The sequence below is a fragment of the Sminthopsis crassicaudata genome, chromosome 3, assembly GCF_048593235.1.
Source record: "Sminthopsis crassicaudata isolate SCR6 chromosome 3, ASM4859323v1, whole genome shotgun sequence".
Classification (NCBI taxonomy): Eukaryota; Metazoa; Chordata; class Mammalia; order Dasyuromorphia; family Dasyuridae; genus Sminthopsis; species Sminthopsis crassicaudata.
This window is the reverse complement of record NC_133619.1, coordinates 486004328-486028718: the sequence shown is the minus strand read 5'-3', so window position 1 is coordinate 486028718 and position 24391 is coordinate 486004328. Positions and strand designations below refer to the sequence as shown.

At 35.3% G+C, this 24391-nt stretch overlaps 1 protein-coding gene across 1 annotated transcript in view; it reads left to right on the top strand.

Annotated features, from left to right (window-relative positions):
- The window catches only part of FGF9 (fibroblast growth factor 9), a 41609-nt gene extending 33972 nt beyond the window's left edge, over positions 1 to 7637 (top strand). The window contains exon 4 of the mRNA XM_074303670.1: positions 4621 to 7637. Coding sequence (XP_074159771.1) covers positions 4621 to 4866 — 246 coding nt within the window. The 3' untranslated portion in view covers positions 4867 to 7637. The remainder of the gene's footprint in view (positions 1 to 4620) is intronic.
- The last annotated feature ends 16754 nt before the right edge of the window (positions 7638 to 24391 follow it).

Sequence of the window (24391 nt, the reverse complement as noted above, 5' to 3'; positions counted from 1 at the left end):
ATATATGTATAGATATGTATTCTCCCCTTTATAATCAAAAGACTACTATTTGGGAAATAGAGAAAATACTGAATAGTGAGAAGATCCAAGAAATAAGAAAATATAACATTTTAGGAATAGTTCTATTTTTAATAGAATGGACTCTGCAGTACTTGTCAGGTGATTTGATTTCCCACAGAGAAAAGGAAAACTTCATTTGGATTAGTTTCATGTCCCCTGTGGAACTGCCGACTCAGTGTATAATACCATTCTATGTCTGTTTTTGTAATTAAAGAATCAACATAGCTTTTAGTTTTAGTTTTATAATTTTATTTAATTACGGTAAGCCCAAACTAGTGATTTTTAGCCAGGAATAATCTTTAGTGTGAGGAAAATATTCATTACACAGATGGAGGTATAGACTAAAGATAGCTACTAATATGTTTAACACACTATTTTTGTTCTGTTAGTTTTAATACAAATCAAAGAGAAAACATATTCAACCTACTTTTTTGCCACCCCAGGAGGAGAGTGGGCTGTTGTATATCCACAGAGGGATGCCCTCTCTGGGTTCAGCTGGGTGTGTTGGTGAGGAAATTATCTGCCCCTTGTGCAGAGGCAGATGACGTGGAAACTATTCCCAAGCGTACACCCAGATGTGTAATTTCCATAGTGGGATTTACTAGAATGGGACCCTCAGTGTATGACCTGTGTACTTTGCTTGTTCTCTACTGAGGGTTGGGGGGAAGATTAAATTAAAACTTCCCAAATAAATATATCAAATGGGAAGTTTTAACCAATATTTATGAAGTAGACACTTGTATAATTGGATTGGCATTTGTATTGTGTGTGTGTGTGTGTTTCCATATTGACTGTCATAATATATTTAGGCCTAGTCTACAGGAGAAGGGAAAAATTATTCGATTAATGCATACCTGCAACTGAGTAAAATTAATTTGACATTGTCTATTATTTAGTTGACTATATTGATCTATTATGGGTAATTCCTTGGTTACAATATTTTGCTTGTGTAGTCACAACCTAACCTTAGAATAAGTCAGCCTTTTCTTCTTACCTTACATGATTGCTCCTTTTCATGAGATAGAACAATTCTAACCTATTGAGTTGTTCTTGATTATATGGAAGATTAGTTATTGGAAGTATTAGTTCCTCGTGGTGCATTGGGTTTATTTGCTTACTCAAAGAGCTGAAGCAGATAAAGTGTACTTGTATGGACTTATAACAGGACTGAACCCTACCATTTGGAATCTTGCAGTTCAACTAAAGATAGAGATTTTATTGAAACCAGCCACACCAAGAATGGACACCAACAGTTCTGCTTTGTTGTTTGAAATAAATATACAAACTAGAAGCTGGTTAACTAAAGTGGCTCAAACTTTTCTACTTTACTCTGAAAACTCATGAAGAAATCAACATAGGTCGATAACACCTAAGTCATTGGGTAGTGGCATTGGTAAAAAGAGAAATCACTTAATTGTCAACATACATGTAAGCTAAGAAGCTCTTACACTCCTTAAGAATTGATGAAAGAAGTAATTCACCAAAGTAGCATTCTGAGGGTATTACTTTGGGTGCATCCAGAAACATGGAGGGGTAATCTCTTTGCAATTTTTTTCTTAGGTTTCTGGAATTTAAACCATGTCTTTTAACATGATATAAAAGAGTTAGAGAAAAAATCTTTTGTTAAATACTTGCTATATGCAAAGTACTATGTTGTGTAAGATAGTTCCTTCCTTCAAGGAACTTATGTTCTTTTTTTATTATTATAATAGCTTTTTATTTTTCAAAATATTTTCAAAAAATATGATACATATATATACACAAAAAAGATAGTTTTCAACACTCACCCTTGCAAAACCTTGTATTCCAAACTTTTTCCCTCCCTTCCCACCTCTTTCCTCCCCTAGATAAGTAATCCAATATAGGTTAAACATGTGCAATTATTCTAAACATATTCCCACATCTATCAGGTTGCACAAGAAAAATCAGATCAAAAGGGAAAAACTGAGAAAGAAAACAAGTAAACAAACAACAACAAAAAGGTGAAAGTACTATGTTGTAATACAAATTTAGTCCCCATAGTCCTGTCTCTGGATGCAGATGTCTCTCTTCGTCACAAGTCTATTGGAATTGTCCTGAATCAACCTCACTTTTGAAAAGAGCTATGTCCATCAGAATTGATTATTGTTGTTGCTATGTACGATGTTCTCTTGGTTCTACTCACTTCAGATAACATAAGTTCATGTAAGTCTCTCCAGGCCTTTCTGAAATCATCCTGCTGATCATTTTTTTATAGAACAATAATATTTCATAACATTCATATTCCATAACTTATTCAGCCATTCTCCTACAGATGGCCATCCACTCAATTTCCAGTTCCTTGCCACTATAAAAAGGGCTGTTACAAATATTCTTGCACAAGTGGATCCTTTTCCCTTTTTATGATCTCTTGGGGATACAGACTCTACAGAGACACTGCTGAATCAAAAGGAAGGTACAGTTGGATAGCTCTTTAGGCATGGAACTCACATTCTAATGAGGAAAGACAATACATACAGGAAGTTTCAACTACAATTAAGGTGGAAAGCCAGTTATAGTGGCAAAATACTTCTGGCAAAGTAGATGATAATGTATTTTTTTTCCTTGGTGTCATTTTTGCTAATAAGACCCTACCTAATTTTGGGATTTAACCATTTGATGTTCCAAGGACTTAGTAGTGAGAACTTTTTCTTTCTGGTCTTCAGTAACTGTAACTATTGAGAAAGTGGAGCCTATAGCATTTGCAAAGGAAGTTGCTAGGTCAAATCTCCACAACTTTGGGAATTGGGCTGAAAGCAGAATAGTGGTTCGGTGTCTGTGGGGAACTATTCCTAGGGTTTTTTGGAATAATTTGCCCTTTGATGATAGTTGGTTGGTGGTTAGTATTAGTGGTGGTGGTGATGATAGAGGCTCTTTCTACTCAGGTTGCTTCTTCAAATGATAGCTTAAGAGAGTTGGGCTAGAAGTAGTGTTGATGGTCTGGGGGATACTTTTTTTTTTCTGGGACTCTTGGGCATAGAGTTCCGAAGTCTAAGGGGAACTGTTAGCTGAAATCATATTGGTGGTTTTATTTTCTTGGCACAAGCAAACCTCCTCTTTTCCTCTTCCCTCAGGAAGCTCAGCTGCTTCAGCTAATATGGGTAGCCTGCTTCATTGCTGACAATCTTCCATTAAGTACATATAATGGATGACAGGATTTGGTACAGCATATAATTTGTCCACTAAATCCTGAGACAGAATTGTGGAGATGGAAGAAATTAAGCATGTGATCATTTTTTGTTATCTCTTTGTATCTACATATATTATTTTTTCTTTATGAAGCTACAAATAGGTAGTTCAAGTCACTTTTAGTACATTTTGATTCATTTCCTCAAAAGATCCAATATAGTTCTACTTACTCCACATGTCTATGTATTAATAATAATGAAGGAAACAAGACACTCAATACTAAGGTTCTGTTTTTCTAGGGATAGGCAAAACAAAGATATACAGTGATGTTTTGGGTCATATAGATGCAGGTAGATGTCTTAGTGGATAGAGTTGTAGATTGAGTCAGGAAAACCCGAGTTGAAAAATTGTCATGTAGTGCTTGTATGATCCTAGACAAGGCACTTAATTTTTTTGTGCCTCAATTTCCTCAATTATAAAATGAAGGATATGGGCTTACAGATTCTAAAGGCTTTTTATTATCAAATATATGATAGTATAATATCCTACTTAGGCCTGCTATTATTGCTGTTCATGAAGTATTGTTGACTGCATGAACTCCAGGAGAAGGGTAGACTTCTGTTGGTGATTCTACAGTAAATATGCTCCACTATGGATATTGGCTCTCTATATTTTAGAGTCTGTTAGCTAGACTCCTTTCTTCTCTTGATCACTATTCCTGTACATTTTGGGAGGGCATACTTTTGTCAGCTGAATTTTTCATGGTGATCAGCCTTAAGGAAGGAGGAGATGAAATTTCTGCTCTCCCTCTCCCCTCATACTTCCGGAAAATGAATGGTATTACCTGTGTAGGAGTTTCAAAAATGCTTGTTGCTTCTCCACATGAAGATTGCTGCCCATCAGGGTTATGGCTATACATGAAACACTTTACAGAAAACATTTAAAAATAAAGCATTTACCTGAACTTTTGACATGGGTATTTAGATGGGTAATTTTTATTTTCCCAGACTGTATAGTAGTCACCCTTCTAGTTGTCTGTAGTAAAAAGGAGAAAGCTTTGTTAATCATTCTCCATTGTCTCTCATTATCTTCTGCAGTTCATACCTCACTCAAGTGATTGGCCTATGGGTAAAATTGATTTGGAAGCTGAAAAATTACTATTCTTGGAAAACTGTCCACAGTTTAAACAGAAAACAAAATTCTAAGCCTCTTTAATTTTTTTTTTTGTAAGTAAGCCATTAAAATAGGAAATGAGAATGGGACTGAATTTTTATGGTTGAGAAATTAACAAAAATAGTTTTTTTTTAAAAGCATCTGTTTATCAAGATCATATCATGCTGTAGGATCATTTTAAATGTCATTGAAAGTTGATTATTTTTAGTAAGATATTTCATTTCTGTTTTGTTTTCACAGGAAAAATTAACCCAAGAGTGTGTATTCAGAGAGCAGTTTGAAGAAAATTGGTATAATACGTACTCATCGAATCTATACAAACATGTGGACACTGGAAGACGATATTACGTTGCATTAAATAAAGATGGGACTCCAAGAGAAGGGACTAGGACTAAACGGCATCAAAAATTTACACATTTTTTACCTAGACCAGTGGACCCTGAGAAAGTACCTGAACTATATAAGGATATTTTAAGCCAAAGTTGACAAAGACAATTCCTTCACTTGAGCCCTTAAAAAGTAACCACTATAAAGGTTTCATGCGGTGGGTTCTTATTGATTAGCTGTGTCATCATATCAGCTCCACTGTTGCCAAACTTTGTCGCATGCATAATGTATGATGGAGGCTTGGATGGAACATGCTGATTTTGTTCTGCACTTAAAGGTTTGTCCTCCTGGAGGAGAGCCTATGCCCACTTGCTTGATTTATTATGAGAGAGAGAGAGAGAGAGAGAGAGAGAGAGAGAGAGAGAGAGAGAGAGAGAGAGAGAGAGAGAGAGAGAGAGAGAGAGAGAGAGAGAATGAGAATAAATGTGTGTGTGTATGAGAGAGAGAGAGAGAGAGAGAGAGAGAGAGAGAGAGAGAGAGAGAGAGAGAGAGAGAGAGAGAGTGCATGAGTGAATAGAGTGAATAGGTGTGAGAGGGGGAGATGGAAGACAGAAGTGAAAGCAAAAAAGAAAAAGGCCTGATGCATGCTGGGAAATAGACACGCTTTTAAATTTTTGATCAGTTGTATTTCATCATATATCAGCATAGCTGCCATACTTCGACTCATCAGGATTTCTGGCTGGTGGCCTGCTCAAGGGTACGCTGCATTGACAAAGGCATGGAGGGTGCAGTCTTACTTTTTAAAAAAGACTTTTCAGTTTAAATTGCTTGCTGGTATCACCCCAGTGAGCTTAAAGCAAAGACCTCTTAGTAAAAAAAAAATAATAAAAAGTTAAATTTATTTATAGAAATTCCAAAGGCAACATTTTATTTATTTTATATATTTATTTCATTATATAGAGTTTATTTTTAATGAAATATGTACAGGCCAGATAGGCATTTTGGAAGCTTTAGGCTATGTAAGCATCAAATGGCAAAGTCCGCTACAAACCTGTGGTAAATTCATGCATTAACTGTAAAGGTGCATGGATATAAGAAATTCTAGTGACCCTAATGTACTGAAAGGCGACAATCTCTTTTGTGCCCGTATTATTGTACAAGTATGCACACCACTCATGACCCTGAGTATTCACTCTTCAGACTGCTTGTTTCATAGCTTACCCTCCCTCCCCAGAGGATTAAAGATCAAACTGGGTCTCAAACTCTTATTCTGTGTCTGTAATATTTCCTCTCTGATTAAATGGCTTATTCCATCATTGTAACTTCACAGTTGTGGAAAAAGTATAAGAGTTGGTATATATTCTACTTGTTTAAATCTATTGCAAATTATACCAAAGCTAAACCATAAATAATGCTTTTTATTTTTAGCAGATTTCCAGAACAGCAGGACTAATGTCACCATTGTACTAATTTAAAGTTCTCAAAAAAAATGAAAAAAAGGAAGAAAAAGAGCTTACATAGCACAGAATTATTTTCAAAAGGCAAGAATCAGGTTAATAGGATCACTCTTGTAAACACTTTTTATTTGTTCACTTGGCTATCTACTATGAAACGATAAAAATTCCTTAGGGGTCATTGTATAACATCTATGGAAAACTGCTTTCAGTGTGAACTGTCATCATACATGATACTAGCACCCTTCTTAAAGTAAAACTTGCAAAATGAAACTAATAAATCTTTATCAATAATGACAATGAGGGGGAAAGCATTATACTTGTTGGCTGTGTTTTGTTTTTCAAAATGGTCTTCACAAGCACTCAAGTTTTTTTTAAGGGGGAGGTTACAATATATAATATCTTTTACAAGACTTTTTATAATGTTTTATGCTGTTAAGCATAGGAATACATATTTCTTTAGTAGCAATAGTTTTGGAACTTGCCCTTGGGCAAGAGAGAATATTTCTTACTATATACTAAGGAAAATAGAGCCAAATTCTTAAAGCAATATTTAAGAAAAAAGGAATTTATAATAAATTCCCACACCACAGCTAGCCCTTTCTAGCCAGTTATGATGGGAAATTGAGAGTGACAGTTAAAAATGTTTGGAGATTCATATTCCTGAACTACTTTTAATTTAATATTCCCACTTTGTTTTGCTCTGATGCACATTATGTAGGACAAAGGTATGGCACTGGGAGATTTAAAGCAGGTCTGAAATATCAGTACATGTCTCAGTGTTCTGAGTTTGTATTCTGAGGTCCTTAAGTTGGAGTAGGTAGCAATGCCCTCATGAGTTAAAATTAAGTCTAGTAATATGGTATTAAATAGGAATTTTTTTTGGAAGGGAGTGGGCAGAAGTGATAATAATGTGTTGATTTAAGGTGGAGGTTAGAATTGCCTATTCCCTTGTTTTAGGATTAGTTATATGTCTAAATAGTAACTTGCATTTAAGTCCAACAAGTAAGATTCTTATTTATTTTTAAACCCTTCACTGCTATTGAAATATGCACATATTCAGGCTTTAGTTTCCGTAAAATATTTGATTCTTTTGATGGAAAAGTATTAAGTATCTGCTCATGAGAGAACCAATTTTCTGAGATGTAGAAGATATGACATCAGCACTGAAAAGGTTCATTTCAGCCAATTGCTAAAAGCCTCATTAAAGTAGCATTAGAAGTCAGGTAGCCAGCCTCAAAGAAAATAAAATCCAATCACAAAGAGATTCATGGAGAAGGCTAAGATGTCCACAAATTAGTTCATGCAAGAATGCTACTTTGAAATGTACTTTGGTAATTCATTTTGTTCTGGTCTCTTTTTAAAGAGGAAGAAAAACAAGCAAAATGTTATGTGCTTTTTGGCAAGTGATACAATAAATTGTAATGGATTATTCAAATCTCCATAATGGTGTGTAAATAAATACGTGCTGACTTATCTGATTTATGTAAATAGGCGTTATTGGGAGTGGGGGGGTGCTGGCTCAGGGTTTTGGCATGGGCATTGTATTGGTGGACTATGGAGTATGTCATCTCTAGCTTGTTGATTCATATCTATCTCATGTCACTAGTGACCGAAGGTCTAATTGATGACAGCTCTAAGCCTTTGTGCAATGAGCTGTTCCCTTTTTCATACATAGATGCTCATGTTACCAAACCACTATTGTATTGGTGCCAATGTGCACCTTAGTCAAAGACTGAATATGGACTGACCCACTTATTTTTTCATTTCTCACGTGATCCTTCCAAAGCAGTGTTGAAGGACATGAGCAGGTCAGAGTTATATGGGAACTCACTCTGCCTGGGCCTGTTTTATAGAGAAATGGACAGCTTTGTTACTCTATGACATCCTTTCTCATGAACACTAAACATTGACTTCATGTTATCTACCTGATAATCTGTAATTGTATGTAAATACATACACAATTATGTAATTTGTGTAAATACATAATTACAGACTTTTGAAAAATGGTATTTTTTACTTGATGTCCATTTTAGAGCTGCTTCAGATGACTGTGCCTACATGAATCATTGGAATTTGGAAAAAAAAGTTTTCCTTGCTCTTACAGCTGTTGTGCGTATGTTGAGGGTATGGAGGAGGAGGTGGGAAGCAAACACATTAAGATATTTTTTTCTTTTCTGCAAGTTGAGGAGACAATTTTCCCAAATCATACTTGGAACCACTAGAATGCTATGTGCATGTAATTTTGAGGGGGTGTGTATGTGTGTGTCTCTCTGTGTGTGTGTGTATGGATGGATGGATGTGTAAGGGTGAATGGAAAAAGAAGTTGAGGTTAGTTTGCTGCATCTTTTGACCTTGGTTATATGCTAGATTTAGATCAGCTTCATCAGATGATTTGCAAAATAGCCTGATAAGCAAATCTCAGTGAGGGAGGTATTACAGGTGACAAGAAAAAAGAAAATATCAAGTAACTTATGAATGTATGTATTTTTATACATAATATAGATATGAAACATATATACCTACACATATATATGTATTATATACACTATATACAAAGAAATTTTCTTCTTTTAAAGTTCATATTTTACTATTAGGATCATTGAGGATTATGGGAACAAACGACTTATAGACATTGTTCTAAACAGATATCAAAGTACCCAGTAGATATAGTAGGAACATCATTCCCACCCCCCAGCCCCTGGAGGCTTGGTAAGGATAGTTGAAAAAAATGTAAACATTGGTTAAGCAGGTTTCCTTTTCTTTCAGCAAGTTAAGTCATTCTTGCCTTTCAAGTTTTCTTACTAAGTTTTCTGGGGCAAATGGTAGTGATTATATATCAAGAAAATAAAAATCAGGTTTTTTTTTTTTTTTTTTTTGGCTATCCTGTGTTTTGCTCTTGTCTCTAAAGAGGGCACAAAGAGAAAATGCAGTTACCAGGTAGTGAGTGCCTGATCTCTGACTAGGATTGGGTATGGGATTGAGTGCCAGCCACAGGGGAAGAATAAAATACTGGGAGCAAAAGTTTCAGTAAAGAGTGGAGGCTCTCCAGCTTGAGATTCATACTTAAACATTCTCTCCTCCAGAGAAACTTTGTTCACCATGATTCCATGACTTGTCCAAGTGAAATGGGGGAGTTTAAGTTCAAATTTTCCATATATTGAATACCATAGTTAGCAAGTCAGAGAAAACTTTCTATTTTTCTTTTTCATTTCATCACTTGAAAGTACCTTCTCACTTATTTATTAACATCTTTTTAATCCCATCCCATTTTTTTTTTGTTTCGAAAATTTCTGCTTTTAGGAGTGAGAATATTGAGACCTCTCTTTTATTTTGTAGGTATGTACAATTCCTTAACAATTCTTGGCAGTTCTATTTGTCTGGGCTCTGTCTCTCACTGCTCCCAAACAGAAGTTCCCTTAATACTACACAGTCCCACCTCTGGCACTGGTAGTTCTTGCCATCAGTGAACTTGATGCCAGGAAAATCTGATGCCTGGTACCAAGGAGTTAAAAGTTGTGCAGTGGGAATATCCAAAGTGTGGACCACGGGTTCTGCCTTCACGTCAGGAAGAATATGAAAAACATTGTTGACTATGTAAGGCCAGGCTCAGGAATTGGGAAATAGATTTTTCTAAGATACCCATAGATGCTTTTTCCTGTTTCCTGACAATATTGTGGGATATTGCAAAATACTCTAAAGTTTAACCTGGCTCCTGTCTAGTGCTTCCACTATGTATATGTGACCCAGGGTTTGTAAATTATAGCTTTGTGAGCACTTTTTCCAACTATCTCTTAATTATCATGAAACTCTTTTCTGTCATTGAACTTAAGCAGCTACTCAAGTTTATAGCTGTGCCAGTTTGGGAATACACAATACTCAGAGCTCCTTATTAACCTTTGGTGGAAAAACCAATATGTAATCTCTATGCCTCTAAATGTGTTAATAGAGTGTTTCATACTCAATACCCAGATGTTTTTGGGAACTCATCAATGGAACTAGGTGATATAGTGGATAAAGCATCAGATCTGGAGTCAGAAAGATGAGGTCAAATCTGATCTCAGACAGTAGCTATGTGCCAGGGGGCAAATCTTTTCACCTTTGCCTTAACTTCTTCATCTGTACATGGGGACAATTATCAATTTCCTCATCTATAAAATGAGATGGGGATACCTATTTCCCAGGGATATTATGTTGATAAAATGAGATAATAATTATAAAGTGCTTAGCACAGTGCCCGGCACATAGTAAGCATTAAATAAATATTACTTTTATTGTTATTACCCACAGACATTGTACAACTGTCATCTAAGTTAGCTCATGAGTCCAACACAGAGAATCCATTCAATATGCCACTGGATCTTCTTTGCTTTTTTTTTTTTTTTTTTTTTTTGACATAACAAGCCTACCAAGGAAACATAAAGGCTGCCTATATTGTCATTTCTTTTAGGCACAATCTTAGCCTGTCCTTTTTTCAGTCATGCATTTTTTTGAGTTTTTTATACTTTGATAATTTAATGCTTGTCAAGTGAAGAAGCATTGGACTAAGAGTTAGAAGTGTTTTTGTCAAAACTTTGTTACTATCTACTATGTAACCTTAGAGAAATTATTTGTCATATCTGTTTCCCTCATTTGTAAAAAGAGAGTGTTGGACTAGACCTATGAGGTCACTCAACTAAAAAAAATCCAAACTCTAACTGAGTTTCCACTATATATTTAGGAACATTGTTCACATCTGGTGGGTCTATATCTCTCCAATGGAAAGACTTTGTAGGTTTAACTTAAACCAAATGGTTGGAGAGTAGTAGGAACTAATACTGGTGAATTCCTTACCAATGGTACCATCATGTGGATTTGTGGCTGAAAACTGGACTCTTTCAATCAGATGAATTTTTTACTATGTGCAACCTCCATTCCCCACCCCCACTCCATTCCCATCCACCAGCCTTAGTTTTGTTCCATTCCTTTATTATACTTTTCTCCTCACATGATATCCATGTAACATAACAAGCCATGATGCACAAAGTTAAAGATTTAGAGCAAAAGGAATCTTAGATGTCATCTGGCTCAACAATCTTATTTATAGACGGAGAAATTGGATCTCACAGAGGCTAAGTGACTTTTCTAACATTCCCCTGGGATGTAGGGGCAGAAAGGTAGCTCAGTGGAAGGAGCACTGGGCCTAAAGCCAGAAAGATGAGTTAAAATCCCACTTCAGTCATTAGGTATGTGACCCTTGTCAAGTCACTTAATCTTATTTGACTCAGTTTATTAGATTGCAAACTAAGGAGAATAATAGGGCATTCCTTCCAGAGTTGTTATGGGAATCAAAAGACAAAAAATTTGTAAGATGCCTAACAATTCTTGGCACATAATATGCACTTAATAAAAATTTGTGTTATTTTTTCCTTTCTCCCCCCCTTTTCTTTCCCTCTCCTTCGTTCTCTCCCTCTCTCCTTTCCTTCCCTCTCTCCCATCCTCCCTATCTTTCCTCTCTCTCTCCCTCCCTCCCATATTCCTTTTCCTTCCTTCCTCCCTCCTCCCTCTATCCCTTTCTCCTCTTTCCCTCCCCTCCCCCTCCTTCCTCCCTTCTTCTCTCCTTTCCTTCCACTTTCCCCTTCTCTTATTCCATCCCCTCTTCTCCCCTCTCCCCCTCTCCCCCTCTCTTCCTTCCTTCCTTCCTTCCTTCCTTCCTTCCTTCCTTCCTTCCTTCCTTCCTTCCTTCCTTCCTTCCTTCCTTCCTTCCTTCCTTCCTTCCTTCCTTCCTTCCTTCCCTTTCCTTTCCTTTCCTTCTTTCCCCTTCCTTCCTTCCCCTTCCTTCCTTTCTTCTTTCCTTCCTGGAGTTTGCAGATTGCTTTTAGACATTATTCATTTGAGACTCAATAAAATGTGTTGAGTGGCTACTATAGTAAGTGTTCTCATTTATCTGATGGCTCAAAGTAATTAGGTGACTTAGTCATATTCTTATTTTAAATAAATTAATTTCAGAGGTCAAATTTGAACCCGTGCCTTCCCAATTCCAAATCTATCACTTACTTTTTATGTTACATTGCTTTCTATAAAGAAATTGTAGAGATAATGACATTTTTTTCCTCTCAAAAGGAAAAAAAAGACAAAGTTAATCAGCCAAGTGCCCAATTGTACATCACTGAGTTGGACACTAAGTAAATTGTTAAACAAATAAACAGTGGAGAACTCCCTATTTAGCTATTGCAGGATTAGGATGTCCAGATTATATGGTACTGAGGACAGTGTTGGCAACTGTCCCTGAACTTCTCTCTTTCGTTTTTGCATTTTGTTTATATTGATGTAAAATAACCTGGTTAGCAGAAAGCCCCCTTTAAAGCCACAAAGCATGAAATGGGATAATCTTCAAAAGTCATACTCTTCTGAGCCATATTTTTTTTATTGTTTTGACTCTTCCTTGGGAATCAAAACCTCCTTTTTGAATAAGAAGAATGGAGCTTTTCCAATTTTAATTCTAAAGAAAAGGCAGAATCAAAAAGTGGATCAACTATAGACTTACCTGATTTTAGGCTATTCCTTGCTGATGTAGAGTTCTGAACTGAGTTGAATGTGAATGATGGAAGCAGTAATTTACTAAATGATGATCTATGGACCTGAAAGAGTTAATGCAACTTCCAATAGTGCTTTTTAAAAAAATTCCCAGCAAACATTTTTCACACAGTGAGAATTGTACTCAATGAAAAATGGGCATATCACCATAATTTTTTCTTTTTCTTTTCTTTTTTTTTTTTTTTTACTAGAGTAGGGGTTAACATGATGTATTTTTGGTTAGAAGGATAAAACATTTCATTTTGTTTGTCTCCACCAGAAACACAAATCTGTAGTAAATCAGCTTTTGGCTTCAGTTTTATTTCCTTTTGGTTTCCTCTTTCAGTTCCAGGGAAGGGCATGACTGCCCTTTTCTCCGCCCCTATTTAGGAAGAGACATGTTACTGAACAAGTAGGGCTGACAAAGAGTGATGGATAGCTCATGAAGGAATAGCTGATGGGACTTTAGACCTTGCCTGAAAGAGTTTGATGTTGCTCAATTTAGCTTAAGAAATCTTGCCTAATCCAATTAAAGGAGCATTCAAAACAGTGCATGCTGGCATGAAAATATATTCTCCATCCTTTGGGACATACATCATGTTGGTGGGGCAAAACTGAGGGGGAGAACATTTCTGTTTGTTGTGTTTCCCTTTGTGGAGTCTCTAAAGTACATTTTCCAAAAAAGGATCATGAATGATTTTTTTGGTAAGGGGAGACTGTTGGAAATGATGACATCTTTTTTGATGATCTGCCACAAAGCAGTTTTGAATTTTACAATGATTCTATGTCATGGAAATATTCTATATGTCGTATGTATGTACTTATTCCTTGTGTCTACATTCATATACCTATATATACATACAATATAATATATACATATACAACAAAATACATCTGGACAAAAACACATATAACACATGTTCTATTTTCTATATACAGGTACAAAGGAACATACATATAACACAATAGATACATACATAAATCATACATATAAATTAATACATATTCCATACATATGCATATACATACACATATACATGCACAAGGGACCCATATACATGCAAATATTATATGTATATGAAGGGAAATAAGCATTTATATAAATGTGGCAGGCACTGGCTTTTTACAAATGTAGTCTCAATTAATCTCACAACAATCCTAGGAGATAGTTGCTTTTATTATCTCTACTGAGTCAGGCAATGGTTAAATGACTTGAGCAGGATCATACTGCATTTGAATTCAGGTCTTATGATTCTATTCATAATGCTATCATTTGCTTCAGATTGGTAGTCAGCATGTCTATAAACACAGGTAGGCAGAGAAACACGTATACATACATATACACATCCATGTATACATATGCCTATATATATATGTGCTTATTCATACACGTTATAAAATATTTATATACATATATACACACATATATTTCCTCATGCACATTCTCCATACAAATAGCTTGCATTATATATTACTATTTTTGAACTTTAATCTAGTTTCTGAACTATCTATTCTTTTTAGTGAGTGGGTAGGGCAGGGGTATTTAGGTTTAACAACTGGCTCATGGGAAAAATATATGCAGGACACATTTTTTCAGTTTACATTAAGAACATTTTCTCCATCATTTTATTCAGTGTAAACAATCAACAAAACACTAAATCACTTTGCTTTGCTTTATTTGTCAGATATTTGAGGTGTAAATGCTCACACTGATATGTAACAATTGGTTCTCTTGAGTTGGCTTAGATTGGCTTTTGCACAGAGGGTGAGGGTGGGAAACCTATTTTAGTAGAATTAGTTTTGACACTCCTTAAATTAGTGTATGAGGGCAGGATTTTCTCTTGTTATCTTTTAACCTATACTTGTTCAAGTATTTTTCCTTTTCTTCTAGTACTTAGCACAGTGTTTGACACATAGTAGTATTAAATAAATGTTTATTCATTGATTAATTTTTCTTCCAGTATATGTGCTCCCTTGTCATCATATCTGTTCTTCCTCATCTTTTCTAAATTTGCCATTCTCTTAAGACACAATCTATATCAATCATGATTCGCAATTTCTTTTTAAGAAGTCAATCTTGTTTCTTTGTTGAGAAAAAGAATGTGACAATCAAGAGAAGATCAAGGAGAGAGAAAAACACTGGTAGAATGGAGCTCCCCTTTTCACTTAAACAAACCTTGACTCACAACACATTTTTGGAGCATTTGCAAGTGTTGTGGACACCCATTTCCAAATCTGCATATAAAAAAGTCTCTGTCCAAGACATTTACACATGTACATACACATGTACATTTACATTAACACTCACACATGTTAAAGTGGCAGTTGATTTCTTTAAAAATTAAAAAAAGTCTTTTATCTTCAAAATATATACAAAGATAGTTTTCACATTTGCACTTGTAAAATCTTAAATTCCAAATTTTTTTCTTCCCTACCCCAATCCCCTCCCTTGGACAGCAAATAATCCAATATATATTAAATGTGCAATTACTCTATCCACATTTCCATAATTATCAATCTGCACAAGAAAAATCAGATTAAAAAGGAAAAAAATAGGAGGAAAACAAAAAACAAGCAAACAAAAAAGAAGAAAATATTATATTGTGATCCACATTCAGTCCCTGCAGTCCTCTTTCTAGATGCAGATAGCACTCTCCATCACAAGTCTATTGGAATTGTCCTGAATCAACCTGTCATTTTTGAAAAGAATCACGTCCATCAGAATTGATCATTATATTATCTTGTTGTTGCTGTGTACATTGTTCTCTTGGTTCTACTCACTTCACTTAGTATCAGTTCATGCAAATCTATCCAGGTCTTTCTGCAATCATCCTGCTGATTGTTACTTATAGAATAATAATACTCCATAACATTCATATACCATAACTTATTCAGGCATTCTCCAACTGATGGGTATCCACTCAATTTCCAGTCCCTTGCCACTCAAGAAGGGCTGCCACAAATATTTTCCCTTTTTTATGATTTCTTTGGTGTACAAATCCAGGAGAGAAACTGCTGATCAAATCACAGTTTTGATAGTGGTTGCTTATTTCTTTAAGTATAACTGGTTAATCAAAACTGTATTATGCAAACAACTTGACTTACCTTTCTAAAGTTAGTTTGAAGCCCTTTACCATGATGGGAGAAAGGCACTTGTGATCAGAAAGATTTACATTTACACCCTTCTAACACATACTAGTTTTGTGACCACAGATATGCCTGATAAAACTTCCTGTGATCTTAAATTTGAGGCCATTTACCTTAGCATAGGAAATTTGTACATTGGTAGTTCCTGACATAGGTGAAATTATAAGTCTAGACTCAAACCAATCAACAACCAATAAAAGACCTATATTGGGACTGGGACTCATGAGCTAGAAGTTGCTTTTTGTTGTGTCAAAACTGTCCTATGGTCCACAGAGATCCCAATTCTCTCATCCCCAAGACTATGTTAACTCTTCCAAGTAATATAGCATCTATTGAGGAATCTCTCGCATGTCTTTGGGTTGGATGCCCAAGAAATTAATTGATTGATTGATAAAAAATTTCTCAATATAAAAATAGATTAAGGTGAATATCTCGGTGTTGTAGTGGATAGAGTTCAAGGCCTGGAGTCAAAAAGACCTGAATTCAAATCCAGTCTCAGATGCTTTTCAGCTGCGTGTCCTGAGCAAGTCACCCTCATTTTGTCTCAGTTTTCTCATCTATTAAAAAAAAAGATAATATCATCTACCTCTCAGGATTATTATGAGAATCAAATGAAATAATAATTATAAATCACTCAGCACAGTGCCTGGCACATAATAAGCACTATGTAAATGTTAGCTATTGTTTTACAAATTATAAAATAGAAATAAATAAATAGAAGTAAAATATTTTTTAGAGAACTGAAGCTTTTTGCAGCAGCATGATACTGTGGAAGAAGCATTATCTCTGGAATCTAGAAGATCAGGATTCAAATCTTGCCTCTGTCACTTTGATGAATATTATTTTGGTCAAGTTATTCAATCTTCATCTTCATTTCCTCCTTTGTAAAAGGAAGAAATTGGATTAGATGGTTTTTAAAAAAATATTTAAATTATATATTTTTGGGTGGTGCAATTGGAATTAAGTGACTTGCCTAGGGTCACACAATTAGTAAGTGTTAAGCATCTGAGGCTGTATTTAAACTCAAGTCCTCTTGACTTCAGGACCAAAGTTCTATTCACTGTACCATCTAGCTGCCCCTGGACTAGATAGTCTTTAAGTCCCTTTCATCTTTAGAGCCATGACTGGTCCCACACTAAGGAGAATGAATGGGGTTAGAGTGAGGCTCTTTTACTTAAAGAGATCTGTACAAAATGAGTGAACCAACTCTTTCCCATATTAAAATTTAATTATCTATCTAATTTCCTACATAAAGCATTAGTTATAAAACCTGACCAAAAGAAAGAATCATAAAATTCATTGGCTCATGGACTTAGAATTGAAATTGAGCAGAGGTCATTGAGTAAAACTCCCACATAGTATATAAATTCCATGTTATAGATAAGGAAACTGAGGATCAGGATGATGAAATAATTTGCTTAAGGCCAGAGTAGTAAGTCAGAGGATATTTTTGAATCCATATCCTTTGATTATGAAACCAATCCTTGCTCCTTTGTAAAATAGAATCTTTGCAAATAGAATGATGAGGCTATGATTCCCAAAAATATGGTTGGTAAAAGGATATGTAACCTTGTAGGTGGGCAGAAAGAATATGAAATAAAAGTCATATAAAATATGCACTCCATCTCTTCCTTTACCTTACCTGCATTCCTTCCCTTTGCATATGTCACTGATGCACTGGTTTGTGTAGTGGGTAGAGATGTCTTACATAGATGTGGCAGCACTCCTCCTGATTCTGAACCCAGCATTCTGTCCTCTGGACCCACATAATGGATCATAATCATAAAACTGAAGCACTAGAATGGACTTGAGGTTATCAGGTCTAATCCTAACCCAATGAATCCTGTCTACAAATCCCCCAAAAAGGAATCATTTAGTTTCTACTTTATTACCCTCAGAATAAAGCTCCCTTGTGAAGTGAGGGAGGATTTATAAATGGTGTTTTGGTGTGAAATTCTGTCCTTGTAATGTTTCCAGGCCATTAATCCATAATGCGTCAAGCATGACCTAAAGGTCATGTCTCAGATATAAAACTAGTAAAGTACTAATGATCAGCTGTGTAGAGACTGTTTCAAGTTCTCTTCATTTTCTCCTGCCATCTCTCTCAAACTTTGCCATTTTTCTCAATGTTGTGACATTTCCTCCCAACTCTTCTGACTTCTTTATTTCTAGAGATCATTCATCAATAAATTGGGTTAATAAATTGTCCACACATTTATCACCTATCCTGTAATAGAATTTCCTTCAGAATGTTCAGAGATAATAAGAGAGGTTTCCAACTAGGTAAACAGCCAAATTGTCACATTGCTAGTTGAAAATAGTAGAGCAGGAATTGTGAAAATTAACTACCATTCTGTAGTAAAAATATACATCACTGCCAGTTTATGATTATGATCCATTATGTGGGTCCAGAGGACAGAATGCTGGGTTCAGAATCAGGAGGACATAGGTTTAAAGCCTGCCACTGTCATCTGACTGGACATGACCTGGTCATTTATCATCTATGTGCTTCCAGAAATATTCTTAAGTTTTATCTGCCAAGTTATAGACTGAATTTTGTTATAGACAATTAGTTTCCACACCATGTTCCCACATATGAAATGAAAATGACATTGGACTTTATTTTGATCTTTAATATTAGTAAGAAATAGGGGCAGCTAAGTGGCATGGTGAATAGAATATTAGTTCTGGACATCCATTCAGATCTGGCCTCAGATATTTACTGCTCTGTGATCCTAGGCAAGTCATAGCCCTGATTTCCTCAAAAAATTAAATAGAAATAAAGCAAAACTCTGTTTAGTGCTGAAGTAGCTATAACTTGATTTCACGAACTTTATACAACATTACTGACATAATACTCTACATCATTAATCTACTCAATGGGACACTAGTGACTTTAAGGAATGATGTGAGCTATCTCCCAAATGACTTCTGTTTTGTTGAGAATAGCATATAAATGCTCAAAATCACTAATGATCAGAAAAATGCAAATTAAAACAACTCTGAGGTACCATTACATATCTCTCAGAATGGCTAAGATAACAGGAAAAGATAATGATGAATATTGGAAAGGATGTGGGAAAACTGGAGCATTATGCATTGTTGGTGGAATTGTGAACAGATTCAACCATTCTGGAGAACAATTTGGAACTATGCTCAAAGGACTATTAAACTGTGCATACCCTTTGATTCAGCAGTGCTTCTACTGGGCTTATTTCTCAAAGAGATCTTAAAGGAGAAGAAAGGACCCACTTGTGCAAAAATGTTTGTGGCAACCCTTTTTGTAGTATCAGTTGGAGAATTGCTGAATAAGTTATGATATATGAATATTATGGAATATTATTGTTCTATAATTTTAGGAGAATGACTTCAGAAAGGCCTGGAGAGACTAAGTGAAATGAGCAGAACCAGGAGATCATTGTGCATGGCAATAACAAGATTATATGATGATCAATTCTGATGGACATGGCTCTTTTCACAATGAGTTGATACAGGCCAGTTCCAATGACCTTGTGATGATGAGAGCCATCTATATCCAGAAAGAGGATTGTGGGGATTGAAGGTAAATCACAACATAGCATTTTTACTCTTTTTGTTGTGGTTTGTGTGAATTTTATTTTTTCTCATTTTTTTCTTTTTTGATCTGATTTTTCTTATGCAGCAAGATAATTGTATAAATGTGTACTCATATATTGGATTTAACATATTTTTTTTGCCATGTTTAACATATATTGGATTACTTGCCATCTGGGGAGGGAGTAAGGAGAAGGGGGGAAAGTTGAAATATAAGGTTTTGCAAGGGTCCTTGCATATGTTTTGCAAATTAAAAAAAAAACTTCAATTAAAAAAAGAGAATAGCACCTAAAGACAAAGAAGCTCAGTAAATCAGTCAATATTAAGCATGTTCCAGACACTGCTAAGTGTTGAAGATATAAAGAAAGGTAAAAGAGAATTTAAATTCTCAAGAAGTTCTGTTGATATATCATTTTGTACTTGTGAATTCTGTTACTAAATGTATATCATACAGAGAATATCATTGTTACCATGTTATTCTTCAATATTTGTTTACCAAAGTGAGCTTGATAATTTATAAAGCCTAAGAAAGAGTTGCTGTATTCAGAAATTCAACTGAGTTCTTTTGTGAAAACACTTAATAGATTTCACAGATGGGAGTGATTTTCTTAACTAATGACTGCACAAGTCTTGGTTCCTCAAAAATGTCTATTTGCTTTGGTAGCCTTAACTGAGTGGCTATGGTGTCCATTGCCAAAGAATGCAAAACACTCAGGCATTATCTCAATTACCTTCACCACATTCTAGAGAGGTAACTAATGGGCAGAGTTGTCCTCATTTTCCACAAAGGGAAGCCTAGAAATGAGAAGTGTCTAGGTCCAGAGCCTGTAATGGGTTAAAAGTACAGCCCTCTTTAGCATCTACTCTGTCTGATTTTGAATCCAGTTCTCTTTATACCATCCCACTTCTTGGTCCAGTATTCTAAATATTGTATTTCACTCTAGAGCCAAAAGACTCTTGGCAAGTGGGACAGTCTGGGAGAGCATAGAGCTTTCCTTCTAGAGGCAGACTTGTTCTGGGAACTTTGACTTTCTACCCTTCTAGTATATGCAAACTGGTTCTTTCACAAAGCATTTCTATCCAATTTTATTTAGTAGGGGGTTAAAGAGACAGAAAAAATAACACTCAAATGGTGTGGCCCACTGATATTTGCTGAGCTTGAATGGTTAATTTCATGGAAAATGACTGCTATTTTAAAAAGTAATCTTAGGTAAAAATACTGTTTATTTTTAGCTCTAGAGATATTTGTTTGAATAGAGCAATCTTGTTTGAAACCCATCATCCAGCTTATGATTATACACAATTGTGCCTTCTGTCCCTCATTTCAGAGTTTGGTGGTCTGTTGCTAGGGGTTGTGACTGAACTGTGTAAATGCTTCTTGATGCTACTTCACGAAATATCCAAAAACCTGAATTGGAAAACTCTATTGGCTATTTCATGAAATAGAAGCATATTGGATAAAATTTATATATGAAAAGAGATTATATTTTCAACTAGATATCCTAAGAATGGGTCAGTTTGAATGCTCAACTAATTATTTTTTGATTCAATTTAAAAAGTATAAATATATACATTTATTCTTCTATCCCAATGATTTAATTAAAAAGGGCAAAATCTGTTTTTGTTTTATTGTTATGTAATGGTATTTGGATAGTTACAATATTTGCCTAATAGCAAGTTCCCTGGAATGAACCAAAGAGTTATGTTGGCAGTAAAAAGAATACTATCTAGGGGTAATTTTTTTGGCCCTAACACCTTCAAATAAAAGCAGACAGCTCAACCAGCACTTCTGCTGTTTTGGACCAAGATAGCATGAGCAAAGAGAAAGAATGCTAATAATAATACACATTGATATGGCATACTTTCCATTAGAGGCTGCATGGAGTAATAGACATAGAACTAGCCTTGAAGCCAAGAAGAGAGAGACTTGAACATATCCTTTGTGACCTTGAGCAAATCACTTTTCATTGTCTTAGGCCAGAAGTGTCAATCTTCCAGCTGCCAGCAAATAGTAAATAAAATAAATAAAAATACAATTGTTGTTCAGTTGTTTCATTCTTGTTCCACTTTTTTTACCCCATTTTTGGAATTTCTTGGCAAAGTGTTTTGCCATTTCTTTCTCCAGCTCATCTTATAGATAAGGAAATTGAGGCAAAGAGGGTGAAGTAACTTGTTCAGGATCACAAAGCTAGCAAGGGTCTGAGGTCATTTATTTAATTCAATCTTTCTGATTCCAGACCGTAACAGTCTATCTGTGGTGCCACCAAGCTATCCTCCCAAAATTCAAAATAATATAGCTAATGTTAATCTGGATTTTCTAAATTAATCAATTGCAGCAGGGATTTTCTTGTATTTGAGTTTGGCACCTCTGTTCTAGGTATTTCTTTTAAGACCATAAATTATGGAGAAGGTGCCAGGTACTTTAGTAAAGGGCATTTCTTCACTTGGAATTCTTTCCCAGTGAAATTATAGATCCTAGTACTATTCTTTTTATTACAATATGTTTTATCTCATTGGATCTCATACTCTTGGGGATCAATGGTGTATTATTACCCATGTTTTTCTAAATGTGTGTGTGAAATTGCTGATCAGGTTAAGTTACTTGACCAGCTTCACTTAGCTAGCAAATGTCAGACCTGGGACTTGAATCTGGGTCTATCTGACTTTTATTTAAGTGTTTGCTGTTCAGTTATGTCTGACTCTTTGTGATCTTATCTGGGTTTTTCTAAGTAAAGATAGAGTGTTTTACCATTTCTTCTCCAGCTCATTTTACAAATGAGGAAACTGAGGCAACCAGGGTTAAGTGACTTACTTAGGGTTCCACAGTGTTTGAAGCCAGATATTAACTCAGGAACATTGAGGATTCCTAACTCTAGGCTCAGCACTTCTATCACTTCATTTAGTCAGCACCTTTCTATTAAGCCACATTTACCTCTAAGGGAGGTGGTAAGGCAAGATTTGAATCTAGCTGCCCCTATTTAGGTTTATTTCACTATGTCAGTCTACTTCCAGGTACAAGATTCACCAAGTCTCAGTGGCTCAATGATGGTCTCATTTCTAGCTTGGCATGTCTATGTTGCATAGTAGTGGGAAGTTGCAAGTTATTTGGAATGAATAGAACATTAGAATTTTTCCTTCTGGGAAGATAGAAAGTAGTATAATGAAAAGTCTGCCAGATAGGAAGTTGAGAGATCTGGATTCATATTCCTCCCTTGATACTAGCTATATGATGATTGCCAGCAAGACTCTCAGAGCCCAAATTTTCTCTTCTATAAAACAGAAATGTTAAATACTTACATTATTTAATTCCCAGGGTTATTGTGAGGAAAATACTTTTGTCTAACTCAAAACCCTAATGGATACATATGTGTGTTTATTTAAGGTATTGAAAAAGACAGCTTTCTGTCTTACTCCTACTGCTTTCTCAAGAATATTCTCTGAGATTTCACTCTATTTCTTTAAATCACATATTTATTGGCAATACACTATCTCCTTTTTGTAATGGAGCCAATAGAATTATAACTTTCCAGCCAACTGTGCTGTAAAACATTTCTTTTGAATTTTTTTCAAGGGAGAGCTTTTGTTATTCCATTCTGGAGGCTGAAATGAAAAATTCAATCTACTATCTTTGTGAGTTTGTATAAATCACAACTTGTCTGAGTTTTAGTTTCTTCTGTTTATAATCTTCTGTATATAAGGGGGTTGGATTAAATGAATAGCACCTGAAGAGGAGCACTTTTTTACTACAATGTTCCTGACAACTGGACATTCATTCAATCCTTATTCAGAGGCCTCTTCTCTAAACTCAGGAAAATCAGTTCACTACTTGGGCACTCAGCGTTATCATCTGAGGAGAAAGGAATTAAACTACATGACTTTTCAGATCAATGGCCATTCTCACTCTTAAGACTAGAAAATCTACATCCTTTGATACTATGATGGAAAGCTCACTACCTCCAACAACTTATTTCCCTTTGGGAAGTTCTAATTGTTTATGCAGTTTTTCTGATACCAAACCAAAACCTGCCACTGTACTTTCCACCCTTGCTTTTCATTTACTTTTCAAAGTTCCATTAAAAACACTCCAAAGACCCAGAAACAATAACAACAACAAAACATTTAATACAGTATTTCTCATATATGTTCCCTTCACTCAGCTCACTACTACCCTAGTTCAGCCCCTATTATGTCTTGCTTAGACTGTTTCAATTGTTTACTAATTAGTCTCTCAACCTCCAGCCTTTTTCTTCTCTAATCCACTTTCAACACAGTTGCCAAATTAGTATTTCTAAAACACAATCTAATTATGTCACTCCCTTTCTCAGAAATTGTCAATTGCTCTTTATGGTATCAAGAATTTTTTTTTAAATTGTAGTCTGTCATTGGCTTTAGCCCTCTGTAGTCTGGCTTTCCAGTCTTATTTTGTCTTATGGCCTTTTATATAGACTCTATTCAAATAAAGCCTACTGTTTCCCATATGTGAGTGACATTCTTATTTTCTAATTTTATGCCTTTAAATGATCTCCCATGTCTCTGATGTACTATCCACCTTTTAAATGTCGTGTTTTTTTTTTTCTTCCAAAAGCACAGCTCAGGTGCTATCTGCTACATAATGCTTTTTCTACTCTCCTTAGATGTCTACACAATTACTTTTTTACATACATTTAGTATTTGCTTTCTTATGTACACATTATATTCCCCAGTAGAATGCAAAGTCCAGGGAGGTTGTGTTTCATTTTTATTGTATTTTCAGATTCTTGCATAATACTATCTATTGATTTGATTGAGCTTTTCATGACAGCTTTTCAAACACAAAGTCAACTATCATCTCCTCACTAATTATTTTCATTTTCATATGAGTTTCAATCTAGCTGTATCACCTTCATTCTATATTTGCACAGTTTTTTTTAAACTGTAGGACTTTACATTTAGTCCTATATTAAGTGTCATCTATT